This window comes from Heteronotia binoei, chromosome 6 (genome assembly GCF_032191835.1).
Source record: "Heteronotia binoei isolate CCM8104 ecotype False Entrance Well chromosome 6, APGP_CSIRO_Hbin_v1, whole genome shotgun sequence".
In the NCBI taxonomy this organism is placed as follows: domain Eukaryota; kingdom Metazoa; phylum Chordata; class Lepidosauria; order Squamata; family Gekkonidae; genus Heteronotia; species Heteronotia binoei.
In genome coordinates, this window is record NC_083228.1 from 124178244 (window position 1) to 124195053 (window position 16810).

The 16810-nt window shown below is 44.3% G+C and overlaps 1 protein-coding gene across 1 annotated transcript in view; it reads right to left on the reverse strand.

The window, feature by feature from the left end:
- Positions 1–1070: 1070 nt before the first annotated feature.
- TNFSF10 (TNF superfamily member 10) overlaps positions 1071–16810 on the reverse strand; it is a 28491-nt gene continuing 12751 nt past the window's right edge. Inside the window, exons 2-5 of the mRNA XM_060242519.1 lie at positions 9502–9642; positions 8850–8895; positions 6912–7022; positions 1071–5080 (exon numbers count right to left, since the gene is read on the reverse strand). Coding sequence (XP_060098502.1) covers positions 4626–5080; positions 6912–7022; positions 8850–8895; positions 9502–9642 — 753 coding nt within the window. The 3' untranslated portion in view covers positions 1071–4625. The remainder of the gene's footprint in view (positions 5081–6911; positions 7023–8849; positions 8896–9501; positions 9643–16810) is intronic.

The window sequence follows — 16810 nt, forward strand, 5'->3', positions numbered from 1 at the left end:
CTCTTGCGGGCATCTGATTTACCACTGATCCGTCGATGAGACAGATTAACATAACATTAGAGCAGTGGCAGCTGCCTCCACTGTTCATTTCATTCTTTTTAATTACACGTCTTCCCTGAACGTGGGCTTCCCCTATATATGTGGCTCTGCCTCCTGTGGCAGCCATTTTATGGTTGGCTTGACCTCAACGGCAGCCATTTTGAGATTGCACCCACCACTCTGTCAACATTCCAAAGGTGCCTGCAGTCTCAAAAGGGTTGGGATCCCTGCTCTAAGTAGTTATCATGACTCAGAGAAGCCAAACACATAGCTTGGTTGTGATAGGACACACAGAAAGGGAAGACTCCCATTTTCTTCAAGCACTGGGGAAACATGATTTCCCTTTTAAGAGTGTCAGCTTTCCGGGAAGACAACCTAGTCCCCTGCAATGGTTACAAATGCAATCTTGATTTTTCCGGTCTGTTCTGTCCAGCTGTTGTGCTCAACCGCTGAAAGTTCTTCACAGATTGCAGATACAACACGATCATGGTGGCGTTGCTGCTGATCAAACCAGTTGAAGGCCATTTCAACAACCCAGCAACCCTAACCACCAGTTAGGGCGTAAACAGAAGAGACCAGTTTTCACACTGGTGCAACAAGGAAGAGGAGAGTCCCTTCACACACCTCTGTCCTATGTGGCTTTTTATACAGTGGAATCCTCCCAGTTCCCAGGCAACCATTTCAGGGTCCACAAAAGAGGCTCCGAGTAAAAGAGCTAGAACAATCCACCCTCATTTTAGCCATCTACACACTCACAGGATTCCAGACTTGCCAATTTTTCTATCTATAGCTGTTCCATTAGACAGTAGGTTGACGCTCAGGCTTAAGTGAATGACAACACTGTGTCTCTGAGAGCCAGCAAGAATAAGCAGAGCCAGCAAGAAACACAGGGCTGCTTTAGGTTCAGGCTTCCTACTCCCGCCCACCTCCCCTGTCAAACCTAAGAATGTGGTGTAAGAAAAGACCTTTAAACAAATTGCAACTTTCATACAAGCAAAAGACGTATGGTAGTGAAAAGACAAAACACATGGTTTGTGAAAAGTCATTTCTTATAAAAAATACATTTACAAAATCAACAGTATCAAGGAAAGTAAATGAAATACAAACTGTAAAAAACAAAACAAAAAACCCCCAGAAATTCAAATTAACAGACATATGGTAGCTTTTTCTTTTTCACCTGGCACATCTTCAATACAACAACACACAGACAGACAAGTGAATCTGCTACATATGGGAACTCATAATCAAGGGACACAGAGGAAGACCTGGGAAATGCAGTAATGGGAAGCCCAAGGTATTTCAGTAACTCAATTATGTTCTTTTATTGCAATCTGCTGGCATTCTCAGAAAGAGCTGTACTAGTAATGGCAAACAGTCATCTTGTGGGGTTGTTTTAAACCAGGTCACCCTGCCCTAACCTTATGGGCAGGAAGGAGCTGTGCATATGTGTGGGAATGGGGAGGGAAACACGGGTCACTTCGACCCCACCAAATCAACACAGCTGCAGAAGGGGTGAACAAATGCTGGAAAGATAAGGGCCTTTCAGCTCCGTACTCCCCATAACCTAAGATGGCTCACATATAGGCAAGAGATTCCCTAAAATGATGCCATCAACTTTCTGCACCAGCTCAACATTCTTAAACTGGTCCTGAGAATGAGGCATATAAGCCAAGGAAGCATTTCCCTCTGCAACTTCCATATAAATATATGGATCTGGAAAGTGGCACTGTATTTCTCTGCATCTACTTGTCAGGAGAAAACCAGATAATACACAGCTGACGCACACAATGGGTGTTAACATCTGTCCTGATTTATCCTCATCTGTTGCTCTTGTGATGGCCCTCTCCAAGCCCCCAATTGGTTTCCAACTGTATCTCCTGGAGAATGGTAAAGACAGTAGCTAAAGGGCTACCACCTTTTTTACAGGACAGAAGCTCCGTGCTTTAAATAGCTGCAGGACAGATGGAGCAAAAAACGATCCATGCATCTTATTTCAAGGTTGCCCAATACAGCCCCTGAAAGATTTTAAAGAGGTTTACACGGTGCAATCCTGAACAGAGCATTACCCTTCTAATTCAAAGGATTTAGAAGGGGAGTACTTTTGCTTAGGATTTGCACTGGCATAAATCACGTACAAGTCACTCGGAAAGGAAGGCTTTGTCAGGAGTCCCGCCAATGGGGAAAGCCACATCTGATGTCTTCCTTTCATTACAAATCCAGACTTAACAGTTCTCTAGAAAAAATAGACTAAAAGAAATCAGCAAGCACGTTATAACCTAGAGACTGCTTGCTAATGCCTATATAACCTACTGTTAAAAACTGACAACAGTGGATGGTTGTTATTATGAATTACTATATTCCAGTCACATTTACTCTGCTTTTTGCTTTAAGTATACCTTATACCAGTGATCCACAATACGATGCCAATGGGCACCATAGCACCTGCTGACAGGTTTCCTCAAAGCACTTTTAAAATGTTGCTTCTTAAAAAAAAACAGTATTGTATATACATTCAGTTTCTCATGTTACGAGCATGAAGATAAATGTGATCTCTGCAAGAGCCAGCACATGATCAAGCCAATGTTATAAACTCTTATAAATGCAATTACTTTCATGGGGAACAATGAAGAAGCACCTCAGCTGTGATTTTTTTCCCATAGAAAAGAGCAAGAATTGGAGCGTGAACAGATTGCATTGGTTTCCTTTCTGTTGATTCTAACAGCCTCGATTTGCCTTATAGCATGCAAGGGAGAGAGGTTCTTCTTCTTCTTCTTTTTAACTCTTCAGCTTCTACTACCAGGCTGCCAGAAGCATTTTAAAGGAAGTGTCCCTCAAAAACACACCTTTCCCACCTTTGAAAGTTAACAGCAAAACAGGGAGCTCGGATTCAACATGGGGAAACAAAATGAACCAAGAACCAAGGACAGTTACTGTCATCACACAGTTTGAGAGGATGGCTGCTCAATTATCCTTTTAGTGTTCTCTTCGAAATTCTAGCCTCCAAGCGTGATATGCAGAAATCAGCAGGTAGCCCCAATCAGCTGTTAGGCTGAAACAGATGCAAGTAATTTCAGCAGCCTTTTTCACTCTGTCCAGTTTGAACCAGGCTGTCCAGCAGAGCCCCAACCAAGGCTGCGATGGCAGGCCTTGCAAAAGCCATCCAAGTGAAGTCCAACCAGTGAGCTCACCTGAAAGTGAGTGAACTCGCCTCTTGGACTTTACTTGCATGTGGCACGCCTTGCAAAAGTTCCTTTAAATGGCTTTTGCAAGGCACGCCACATGAAAGTGAAGTCCAAGAAGTGAGTTCACCGGGTCACGAACCTCACAAAACAAACCTCTTTTCCCAGTTCATGGCTGACCTTGGTCTGGGTATCTGGCTGCTAGAAAAAGCCAGGGCAGTAAAAAGGTGATGCTGCAAACATCAGTTCGGTGCTTTGGAAGCACCAAAAACATGAACATCCAGTGGTTGTTTCAACGTTTGACTTCCTCCCCACACCACATTATTTATACCTGCTGGAGTAGCCAAACAATCAACAACACTCACCATTTCAAGTACATCTGCATCACCGCAGCCTTCAACGATCTTTGGGTTGCCAACTTTTTGTAAACCAGCTCCGGTGCCAAATTGGGAAGGAAGGTCAGCTGGCAAACCTACCCTCAGCATTTATGCTTACAATGGTTTTGCTGGGCTCATGTGCATGAGTGTATCATTCTGGATTGCATGTCTCTTTAAAAACCAAAAACAAATCCCAAAGCAATGTAAGAAATGAATGAGGTCACTTGAAACAAACAGGAATAATTTGCCTGCTGCTAATGTGAATCCTACGTGGCGATTTGAAGTGATCTCACAGTAATTTAAACAATCAACCACCATTAGAAACAATAAAGAATTAAGAGTACAATCCCATGTATCTAATGCCCAGCACTGCATTGTTTCAGAGGTCAGGAAAAGGATCCTTGTTTGCATGTTTCCCTACATGGCAACTTCACATGAAAAAAGCTAGCACACCCGGAAAAGAGATCTGGGCCTTCCTCTATGCGATTCCACCCATTTGCAGTTGGGAAGGGTACAACCATAGGAGGGCTGTTTTGTTCCATCTTTCCTGATGTGGAGTTCACCATAAAATCTCACCAACTTGCCAATTTCCATGCAAGAGCGGCACTGGGCAATTATTGTCTTCAGAAACTTGTGTGGTTGAGAGCTGTTGTATGAGGGCCAGGCCTTCTGTGGCTCCCTGTCTAGAATATGATTGAGAAACATGTTGCATTTTTTTGTTACAGTTTCATAAACACAAAAGGGCAATTGTTAAAGAACTGTCCTTTCTTGCAGAGTGGGATACAAGGGGGTGAAGGTCATTTGTTCCTCAGCAGCACCAAAAACTCTGAATGCCCAGGAAAAAATGAAAGGAATCGGCACAGCTGGTTCAGTTCTGCAGACAGTTCTTCCAGTTCTACAATTCTTCAAGTTCTACAGTTCTTCCAGTTCTGAAGATAGGTGGTTTTCTTCTTTAAAAAATGGTTCATGAGATTCTTTCAGACACCCCTTCAAAGTTTCTGGAGATCACTTTCCCTCCCTTATCTCTTTTTTAGGAGACCAAGAAAGCTCCAAAGAAACTTGCCTCGTTGTCCATGTCTACAAGCTGCTCATTATTGATAGAGACAAAAATCCGGTCGTTTTCTCTTAGCTGAAACACTCCCCCTTGGTAGATGGAATAAAGTCCATACCCGGCCTTTTTAGACCAACAGCTTGTCCTGGCGCTTTTCATCAGCAGGATGGGATCCGGGTAGTTTGTGAACTTGGAGATGTACTGGACCATCTGCTTAGGGTTTCTGAGGCTGTCCGAGTCAGGCTCGGCATCAGGGGGCATGCCATCTGGTTCCCGGAACCGGAAGTAAGTTTGAGAATAGATGTAATAGAAGCCCGTCTGGGGTATGATGAGTTCCCCATTCCTCAAGTTGACATTGTAGAGGAAGGAATGAGCACCTCTTGAGGTCTCCCACGTGTTAATTTTGGTCCCGATGCTACTTCTGTATGAAGAATCTGTGATGAGTTGAGAAACAAAGAACAGAGCTCTTTAAGGAATATGTAAATCAGAACGATCCCCAGTTCCAAAACCTCACATCTGTACATGCCAAATGGACCCTTCCCATACACCAGGGGGCCTCAGCTTTTCTGAGCCTGCAGACCCCTCTGGAATTCTGACAAAGGGCAACAACAAAATGGCTGCCTCAGGAGATGTGCCAGACCACAAAAACGTCAGGGAGAAAGGTTATACATAACTGTAATAGTTACTCTTCAATATTTTAGGCAGAAACTCTGTTTAACAGGATGTCTTTTGATCTGCCTAGCCAATCAGAAGGCAAAAATAGTACCTGGCCCACCCACTTTCTAAAAATAATTCCTGGCACCCTCCAAAAAAAAGGTATCAACAGGCACAATGGGACCATGTTGGGGCTCCAGTATACACGCTGTAATGCTCCAACACCTGTTATATTCTATGAGAACTAGCATAGTGTGTGGGGGTTACGGTGTCATATTAGGGTCTCGTAGACCCACGTTTCAACCCTCACTCTGCCTCCTGAGTTCATTGGGTTACAGGATAAGATGAAGGAGGGAAAAATGATGTTGGTAAGCCACTTTGTATCCCCTCTGGGGAGAAACGTGAGGTAAAACTATCTAAATCAGTGTCTGTTTCACTAATGAGAACCTCTCACACCAGTACCAGGCCCCTTCCACCTGGGCAAGGAGAACATTGCTTGGTGGTGGCAGAAGGGTTCCTGGACTGGGGAAAGTCTCCACCCTTAGCGGGATGGATATCTAGGATCCACACCATAGCTCCAGGAGGCACAGGTTCACTGTGATGTAAAGAAAAAGAATGTGCTGAAGAGTTGCAAGTAACCCATGGCAATCCCGTCCAAAGCACATTCCAGGCAAGAGATGTTCAGAGGTGGTTTGCCACTGCCTGCCTCTGTGTAGCAACTCTGGACTTCCTTGGTGGTCTCCCATCCAAGTACAAACTGTGCCCAGCTCTGCTTTATTCAGGCTGTTCCACGCAAGACAAGTCCAAGCATTCCGACTTGTTCACATGAATCAGCTTGGATTAAAAAAATATATATATATTCATTGAAATTGGAGTGGAAAGCTTTTTCCTTTTTCTTGCCGAGTTAAAGAAGGAATCAACACCACAGATATTAAGAGAAAATTATCTGCTCCGGCTTTATTCAGCCTAGCTTCTACTACCCACCAACTACCCAACTTCTACTATACCCACCAGCCTCTACCAAATCATACATTAAGTTTTTGTGGGTGTCTCAAAATATAAAGAACATTTGCAGTTAATAGCGGATGATGGATTTTTGTTGTGGGGTAGGTTTTCTGGGTCAGTGTAATAAACTTCATTAAAAAAAAAAATCGGTGACCTGACCTGGATAGCCCAGGCAAGCCCAATCCTGTCACACCTCAGAAGCTAAGCAGAGTCACCTCTGCCAAGGACTTCGATGGGAGACCTCCTTGGAATATCAAAACCTGGAGGCTGGGGCAGGCTTCATTCAGCCACCTCTCTGAATATCTTCCAGGCCCCCATTAGGGGTCAATCACCAGAGGTCACCATGATTTCCAGGTACACACACCCACACATACACAAAAAAGAAGAAAAAGAGGCAAAAACATGCATTTTTCTTCTTAATGAAAAACAATCCCCATTCCCTGCTATTTCTAATTGTAACAGCACAATTACCATCAAGTCAATAAGCAGAGAAAATGTACCCATCAGCCTTGGGTGGGTACAATCAGTAACAAAACACTGCTAAGTGTGTAATTCCCAATCTTTGGTACATTTCACCACTTTTAGCAAGGTAACGGCGCCTCTTACTTTGAGGGACTAAAGCACGCTTCCTGTTGGCAGTTAAATGAGCTGCCACTCTGGGCACAGAATTCTCATCTGCTTCTCTTTCAACTGTGGTGGGACCTCGAAGCCTGCCGCCTGAAGGGAAATAAAGAAAATTGTCAGTATTTTTGTCTTCAGCTAGACTCAGACCAGAAAGGCAAACTCTGGGGGATTATTAGGGAAGGGATTGAGAATGAAAGGAATTGAGAATAAAAGAGCCGATACAGTAATATCCCTGTATAGATTTGTGGTGTGGCCTCATTTGAAATATGAAGTTCTGGTCCCCATCTCAAAAAACGAGTACTGAAAAGCTGAAAAAAGTGGAGAAGAGGGTACCCGAGGTGATCAGGGGGTTGGAGCACCTTTCCAGTGAGGAGAGCCCACGGCAATACTCAGGATTTGGAAGGTTGGGGGATATTTACATTTGGGGGGGGGGGGCACTGATGCCCCCCAGTGCCCCACACGACCTTCCCTCTAGTCACGCCTCCCTCCCTGCCTCTCTCGCCATCACCCTCCCCTCTGCCCCAACCAAACTACTTCCAGGCCAGGGGCAGCAGTCCCGGCCTCCCGCTGGAGCTGAAGGACCTGCCTATCAGCTGATCAGTGGGCCATTTAACTCATGTGGGAGGCTGCGCTATTTTAGTGGCGGGGAAGGGAAGGCTGTGGTGAGAGCGGCAGGGAGGGTTCCCTGCTGCTCTTGCCACCACCCATCTTTCCCAGCCACTAAAATAGCATGTGGGCCCAATGGCAGAAGCAGTCCTCAACCTCCACACAAGTTAAAGTGCCCGTGGAACAGCTGATTGGCGGGCCCTTTAACCCTGGTGGGAGGCCGGGACTGCTTCTGCCCCTGCAAGCGACCTCTCCACCGCCCAAATTGCTCATGAGGCCAGCAGCAGCCCCTAGAGTCATGTCAGAGGCCTCGGGGGCTGATTGGGGCCCCTAAGTCAAGGAGCCTCGCCCAGAAGTCGGGGCTGTGCCTCCACAGGCCCCCTCGTAGCTATGGGCCTGGGAGAGGCTGAAGGGAAATTTTGGTTTGGAAAAAAAAATGCAAAGGGGGGGATATGAAACTGGTTTATAGAATTATGCAGACCATGGAGAAAGTTGCTAGAGAGAGCTTTTTCTTCTAGCATAATAAGAAAATTTGGGGGTACCCTGTGAAGTTGGTGGGCAATAGGTTCCCGACGTACAGCTCAATGAATAAATAAATTGTGGAATTCACTGCTAGTAGAGAGACAGCTCTAAAGGAAGCTTAGAGGGATTCATGGAGGAGGGTTCCATCTATGCCTTCTAGCAATGGAGAATAAAAAAGAACCTCCATATTCAGAGGCAGTGAAACCTCAGAAACCCAGTGCTAGAAGGCAACACCAGGGGAAGGTCTTGGTGACCATCCCGTCTGTTGACCTGCCTAAGGCAACTTGTGGGCTACTGTGTAAAACAGGATGGTGGACTAGATGGACCACTGGTCTGATCCAGCAGGGCTCTTCTTAGGTAGTTAACCACTGTACCAATCAGAGTTCCCTTATTCATTTCCAGAAGCCTCCAATTAAAGGATCTTGGTTGGTGGTGATCATGGAAAGCTACCGCCTGAGGGCCCCAGAGGGCTCCTTCCAGGTAAAGAGTTCTGAGCTACATAGACCAATGATATGTGACAGTGTACATCAACTTCCTATATTCACTGTTTTCTCTGTTTATGCACAAGTCCGGAAGGGCTAGTTCTGTGCCCAGCTTCTCCTCAGCTTACACTTTTCACACTCATATTGAAACCTGGATACATTAACATCACTCACTTACAGCCGAATTAGTACATTCACAACTGATCTATCATCTGTTTTTTTTAACTGATTTGTTAGTTATTTACCATCCAAGTGTGAATAAAAAAGTACCATTTGGATAGGGGAATAAGCTGTATCACTGCATTAGTACCTTTTGCCATGGTGGCAGTTTTTTCCATGTAGTTCTTGGAGATCATCTGCAATTGTAAGCAGTATTTTGTTAGCTTTTCCCTCCCAAGAATTCCAGAATATTAAAAAGAAACAAGGAGTATTCGTTATTTCCTTCTGCAACTACGTAGCGGGAAACCCAAATACTTAAAAGAGAAATGCAACCAGTCATGACCCTGGAGACTTTTGGGGTAGATTCCTCAGCTCTTATATTGACCAGTATTAGCTGGTGATAACATTTGCCTTTCAGTTGCAAAGCTTCACTTGCAGAACTGGTTTCCTTTCAAATCAGCTGGCAATCCCCCAAAACCTGTGCTCACCACTAACTGTGCAAGCTTATTTGGTATACTTTTTCAACCCTTTTTCCAAGGAGTTGAGGATGGCTTGGGTGGTCTCCCAACAGCTACCTAGTAAGGTAGATTAGGCTGAGAGTGAATGACCCAAGGTCACCCAAGTGAGTTTTATGGTGAATATAGATTTGAACCTGATCTTCCAAGGCGTTTCCAAACGCTCTAGTCTCTTGAAAGACTCTGAAACCACCGCTAAAAAGAAACAATCACCTACCAACAGTCATGTGTGACATGGACTAAAGGTCTTGTAACCCAGTTTGACTGTTTTCATCTGATATCAATCACCTTTTTAATTAGCCTGGACAGCTGCCACTTGACTTGCCAGCAGGGGTCGCTGTCCTCATTATAACTTGGATCCAGGTCCTCTAGGAAGAAGTTTTCTCTGGTAAAACAGGCGAAGCTGCTTTTGGAGTAGGTCTCACGGAGCTGCGTTTGAGAAACAAAAGACAATAGTTCGTTTATCTCATGCAATTCAGTGTCTGGGAGGGACAAAGTTTACAGATAAACGAAGAATTTTCAATTCAGTGTCTGGGAGGGACAAAATTTACAGATAAACGAAGAATTTTACAATAAAAAGTATTCACTGATAGAGATTTTCACAAATTATTATTTAAGAGGATTAACCAGTTACATCTTTGCCTGTATCATTTTTTTTACCATATCTCCTATCAGTTGTTACTCTTGATGAATTCTGTTCATACATTGTTCTATTTACACTGCAATCTTACAACACACTTACAGGAGACAAATAATCATCAATCACGTGAGGATTATTTCTGAGTGAACACAGACCTGGTTAAATGTTGGGTATAGATTCTACTGTTGGTTTTATTGTTCATAAATAAACTCTGGAGGCAAAAGTTTTTTGAGTAGAATCTGGTAATTTTAAAAAACCAACAACAGAAGAATAATTGCAGATTTATACCCCACCCTTCTCCCTGAATCAGAGACTCAGAGCGGCTTACAATCTCCTATGTCTTCTCCCCCCACAACAGACACCCTGTGAGGTGGGTGGGGTTGAGAGGGCTCTCACAGCAGCTGCCCTTTCAAGGACAACCTCTGCCAGAGCTATGGCTGACCCAAGGCCATTTCAGCAGGTGCAAGTGGAGGAGTGGGGAATCAAACCCTGTTCTTCCAGATAGAAGTCCACACACTTAACCACTACACCAAACTGGCTCTCAATAAATAATAAATCTGCAATTTCTTAGTGTGTATTAAAGGTTGGTCCCCCCACCCCCAAACCCTCCCCCCAACAACATGATTTTGGACTGCACAAGGAGCAAGAAAAACAGAAAGGGAAAATAGAAAGGAGTGGAAAAACAGAAAGGGAAAATAGAAAAAGAAGGCATGGAATTACAATAAACAGTAAACCAATTCATATGCTAAAGCAAGGGTAGCCAAACTTGCTTAATTTAAGAGCCACACCAAATAAACAGTTGTTTGAGAGCTCCAAGACATGAATGGCAGATGTTTTGAGTTGCAAGGAAGAAAGGAACATAGAGGGAGGAGGTGGAAAGCGATATTAACTTTAAATACATTCTATAAGCTGCCAGCTGGCTTGATTTCAGTGATTTAAAGAGACAAATGCCTTCTCCAAGCCCACAAACGGGGCAGCGGGGGCTTCAAGAGCCGCACAATATGTGTGAAAGAGCCACATGTGGCTTCCGAGCCACAGTTTGGCCACCCGTTCTAAAGAAATGCATACTAGTCTACATTTAATTCTGAACCTGGACTTTGGTGTGCAGATCATTAAATCCACACACATGGGGGTCAGATACCAGGTAGTGAGATGTCTGTACAAACCTGGGTCAGTTGCTAGGTTTGCATAAAAATGAAAAAGAACATGAAAAAATTGAATTACGGGCATAAAAACTGAGATCTCGCAATCCTACAGGGCAAGATATCAGCCACTGTGTGAACTACAGAGGTCCTGCAAGTTGGCAGTGTGACTGGTAAGGGAGGGAGGATGGGATTCCCCCTGAAAGCCTCAGGGATCCCTCATTTGTTGTGTCTTTGTTGTTGTTCAGTCGCAGTCGAGTCCGACTCTTTGCAACCCCATGGACAAAGTCACGCCAGGCCCTCCTGTCTTCCACCATCCTCCAAAGTCTGCTCCAATTCGTGTTTGTTACATCAGTAACGCTGTCCAGCCATCTCATCTTTTGCCATCCCCTTCTTCTTTTGCCTTCTGTCTTTCTCAGCATCAAGATCTTCTCCAGTGAGTGCTCTCTTCTCATTCCAAAGTATTTGAGCTTCAGCTTCAGCATCTGACCTTCCAGGGAACAGTCTGGGTTGATTTCCCTTAGCCCTCTCACCACATCAAGGCAGCAATCCGTGAGAGGGATTTGTTTGTTTATGTTATTGTTTGTTATTTATGTTATTGTTCTGTCTAGTTCTAAACAATGGCATCAAAGTGAGGATCCAAAAAGCTGCAAAATTGGGCCATGTATAGATTTGTGGGAAGGGGGGGACTCTGGTTTGCATAAAAGTATAGTTTTTTAAAAAAAACAACTAAAATCATAGGAGGAATACCTGCTTCTTTAAGAAAGGAACGCCATCAAATCTCTTGAGACTACTTTGTGAGATCTGGTGGCCAACATTATCTAGTGTCAAGAGAGGGGAGAGGAAGAGGAACAGAGTAAGTTGAAAAAAGTAAAAGTCCAGAAACACCTTAAAGACTAACAAAATTTACAGTAGGATATTATGAGTGTGACTAATAAAGGGAAAAGATGGGAGAAATGGAAGGTAAAGCTTGAGCAGACTGAAAGAGGGAAAGGGAAGGTGACGATGAGAGGGGGAAACAAAAAGGTTGGTGAGGAAGAGGCTGCCGGGGGTTTGGAAAGAGGAAAAGCAAGGAGAGAAGGAATGGGGAAATGAGACACACACACACCCGGGCTCCTCAATGGCCCCCTCTGTTTGCAAAACCAATTGTTATCAAACCAATGCAAACCTAACAACATAAAAAGTACTCTTCCACAATTCAGCAAACTTCACAAGAACAAATCAGAGAGTCAAAAAGCTGGACTCCAGGGTCCACATCCATGTCTACTTGCAATTGGTTGAGCCTTTCAATTTTCATAATGGGCTGGCACACTGCTACCGAGCCCTATAGCATTCCTCTCATATGCAAGCGTTGCACGTATGGGCAAATGAATTACACCTTTGGAATGGCTCAGGAGAGAGATGTGTATGAAAAGAGTCACATAGCTCAGGAGCCACAGGTGGCTCTTCAGATCACTGTTCCCCAATGTGACAGCTACCCAGGAAAGTCGGCAAGGTCCTTGCCCGGTAGGGGTTGGGGTCAGCAAGAGGTTTCCATCTTGAAATGGTGACTGTCAGTGAAACTGGTGATCTGTGAGTCTTCTGAGGCTCAGGCCTCACACAAGGGATGGAAGAAAATGTAGTTCTTTCAGTGGAGTCTTAAAAAACAAGGAAGAGGAGATTGGATTTAGACCCCACCCTTCAACATTTACAATCTTTCCCTTCCTCTCCCCACAACAGAAACCCTGTGTGGTAGGTGGGGCTCAGAGAGCTCTGAGAGAACTGCTCTTGAAGAAGATATCGGATTTATATCCTGCCCTATACTCTGCATTTCAGAACGGTCACAATCTCCCTGTGAGGTAGGTGGGGCTGAGAGAGATCTTACAGCAGCTGCCCTTTCAAGGACAACTCCTACGAGAGCCAAGGCCATTCCAGCAGCTGCAAGCAGAGGAGTGGGAAATCAAACCTGGTTCTCCCAGAGAAGAGTCCGTGCACTTAACCACTACACCAAACTTGCCATTTGAGAGCACTCAGTCCCACCTACTTCAGTGTCAGCGAAGGTTAATTGAAGTTACCAAAATGAGCAGACTTGGTTATTTGAAACAAAGTTGCGTTTATTGTATTCTCCAAAGTTACTTCAGCATGAAAGACATTGGAACTGATGGCTAGCCGTTGGAGTCATTGGTATTTAACATTATACATCAAAGCATTCACATCTACCCCCAATTCTCATAACAAAGGCTGTCTTTGCATGTGAGACATTTCACACGGCTCCCCTTTATCTCCTACAGTTGGTGGTTACATTTCCCGGCGGCAATGTCCTTGCTGCCTCTAGGGGGGGGAGGTGAGAATCGGCCAGGCACTGTCTACTTCAAAGACTGGGAAGCTACTCTTGGGCTAGCCCCTACTTGGCCCCCCTTCTACTACTATACTAGTATGAGTTAGTAAGCATATATCTTTATTAATCAGTATGGTTAGTGATCAATATTCAAGACGAGTATCAATGAACAGAGTCTGACACACAGGGTGTCTGTTATGGGAGAGGAAGGTAAAGGAGATTGTAAGCCGCTCTGAGACTCTGATTCAGAGAGAAGGGCAAGGTATAAATCTGCAGTCTTCTTTTGGCTAAACTAAAAGACTCCGAGGAGTACCCTAATCAGATCAATTACATGCCCAAAGATCTGTGGTGATTTTTTTTTTGTACCTTGTATTGTACTGTATTGTATTGGTGGTGTGTGGACTGCCCCTTTGAGAGATCTGTAGTTACAGCCACTGTTTCCAAAGTTTCACTTGTTTCTATGACTTCCCTGGCATTATCTGGGCTGTGGCTAAATTTCTGGCAGCAATGACTTCTATGTGAGGATGGAAAGAAGATGGTGGTATTTGTTAGAACGGTTCTGTCCAAGACCACTGGGTTATTGTTCAATGAAGATAAAGGAACAGCCTCTAGCCTCATTATGATGCTTAGTAAATCATCTTTGAACAATCCCCAATCAAGGCTTAGGGAGAAATCCTGTATATACTTACCTGGGAGTAAGTCCCACTGAATATAGCAGGACATATTTATGAGTATTGTGCCTAGAGTTACACTATCACCTAATTCAAAAGCTGTTAGTCCACCTATGCATGATCATATGATCCTGCTGAAGTTTTGTAAATTAGCAGTGCAGACTCTTTTTGGGTCAGCCAGAGTCTGGTAATCTGGAATGGGACAGCAGTATTGAAAAATTCTGAGCACTGGCTGGATCATACACTACACCGTATATTATGTGTGTCCCCCCCCCCCAAAAGTCATCTTGCAGATATAATCTTCAAATCTCAAGGACCCATCTAAAAACCATGCATGGATACAAAGTACTCAGGCTATAAGCTAAAGCAATGTCTACTGAGTGAGCTTGATCCTGAAACTGTCTCAGCATGATTGCTATATTTTGAGATTCACAAGTAGTAGCTCCACTCCTTTCTTGAAGGTGAGCTGTGTAGCAACTAGAGCAGAGCCTTTTCAGTCATGGCATCCCGTTTTGGAATGCCTTCTGCTTGGGTGTTCACAGGCATTGGGTTTATTATTTCCAGTACAAAGTAAAGACTTGCTTATTCTCTACCCCAGGACTTCTTGTCAGTTTTTTCCCTTTTCTCCTCCTCTGTAAACCTTTGCAGAGTGACTCCAATTGAAGCCCACCAATTTCAGAGAGTCCCAGCTGTGGTAACTCTGCTGTGAATTATGCTATTAGTCTGTCCTTTTAAAAATTATTATCATTATTATTGCTTTTAATGTTTCTGGTTGTGTTCAGCATTTTCTGCTGCTTAAATATGGTTCTATATTATATTTTATTACTTTTTATTATTTTATTGTTTTTATTATATTTTATTATTTTGGTAGCCATTCCATTTTTTTGTTGTTATAAAGGGTTTTTTTGGGAAATAAATGTTCAGACAGATAAATACTAAATTTATCTGTGGCAAATCCTTCCATACGTGGACGTGGAAGAACAGATTGTGGATTGAGATTGAGAGGAAGAATTTATATTTAAATTTACAGCAATAATTTAAACAAATAACCAACATTATGACTACAAATTAACTATATGGCAAACACAAACAAAAAAACCCATCATGTAAAAAAACAAAACAAAATGCATCATACTTTATTAATAGGAGTATCTATTGTTCTTTTTAAAAAACAGAAACAAAACAAAACCAGTTAGTTCTTCTATTGAGCCCAAACACATTAACATTATGGAATTTCAGATTGAGTTTCCAAGACCTTTCAGATGCTCCAGCATTTAAAGGAAGTCTGTTTCACAGTTTCAACGGAGATGCTGTATCTCTCTTGCCGCCATTTTGTCTTCACCTGGGGAGGGGGCACCACCTACAGGAGCAAAACGACAAAGCATTAAGGGACACTGTGCTGAGCCAACCTCCCCCCCCCCCCCACTACGAGTCCTCCTCCTCCACTGAATCTCCAACATACAATACCAAGCCAAGTGTACCGAGTGCGAAGATTCCCAGCCATAGCATCCAGCTGTGAACTCTTCTCTCCCTGAGCAGTTTCAGCATCATCTCCTGAGGACCTGAAATTCACAGGAAGAATAAAATTATAACCTCCTTCAAGACAGACCTTTCGCCTCAGCTTTTTCTCACCTCATCTAGAATCTTCAATCCTAGCAGTGCCCGGCCTAGAATGTCTGGCACCCCAGGCAAGGCTAATTTCTGGCACCCCCCCCCCCACTGATGATGTCACTCAGTCACATGGGGGGGCGCCCTAGACAATCACCTGGTCGGTCTGCCTAGTGGCAGGGCAGGCCCTGGTTAGTATTTGGATGGGAAACCTTCAAGGAATACTAAGGTCACGATGCAGAGGTAGGCAACGGCAACTCACCTCTGAACGTTTCTTGTCTTAAAAACCCTACAGGGGTCGCCATAAGTTGGCTGCGATCTGACAGAACTTTCCACCACCACATGGAAAGTTACTCCAAAGATGTGAATGATCTGTCAACTGAATGGCTGATTTATCACTAAAAAGAGGTTCTCAAATAATCAAGCAGGTCTTTAAACATTTAGAATTCATTTCTGCAGCAGGCAAGCACCGTCTTAGAAGAGGCATCCTCCCGTCTGTTGAATGCAGTGGGGAACGCCTCTTCTACAGTCTGTGTGGTACAGTGGTTAGAATAGTTAGGCTATGGCCTAAAAGCTCAGGTTGACTGATTACAGACCGGCACTTTGGGCCGACTCAGAGACACCTCTGAAATTGGCCCAAAAAATCCTTGCAGATGATAACATCTACCGGCCATCCCAATTCCATCCTCACCCCGTCTGTTAGGTCGATCCACCAGGCCCAAACAGCTACCACTTAGGAAGTGGTCACAAATTTTTGGGCTGGCCACCAGTCACTTCTGCGCTGTTTGGAAGGGGAAGGGTGCACACAAGGTGACTTGGCCGTGTGGAAGCGCCAAGCCAACCCGAGCTAGTTCTAGTGTTTTTTTCTTTACTGGCCAGTCAGAGCGCTTCTGCGCATGAGTGCTCAACCCATTTTAAAAAAAACATGAGTAGGGACTTCTGAGGTGCCTCCCTGTGTGGAGGCGCCCGGCTGCCTGGCCAGGGACCATGTGGGGGCTCTGGAATGGCTCTTTTTGGGCCATCCCGCTTTCGGCCACCTCCCAGCCGCCCGAGAATGCCCTTCTGTTCTCAGCCATTCAGTCCTATTCAGCCATAAAGCTCAGTGGGCCAGTCAATCTCTCTCTCAAACTAACCTACCTTACTGAATTGTTGGAAAGATACATGGGAACTGTGCTTATTTAGGAGTACCCAGAGCCTTTTGGAGGAAAGTGGCATCAGA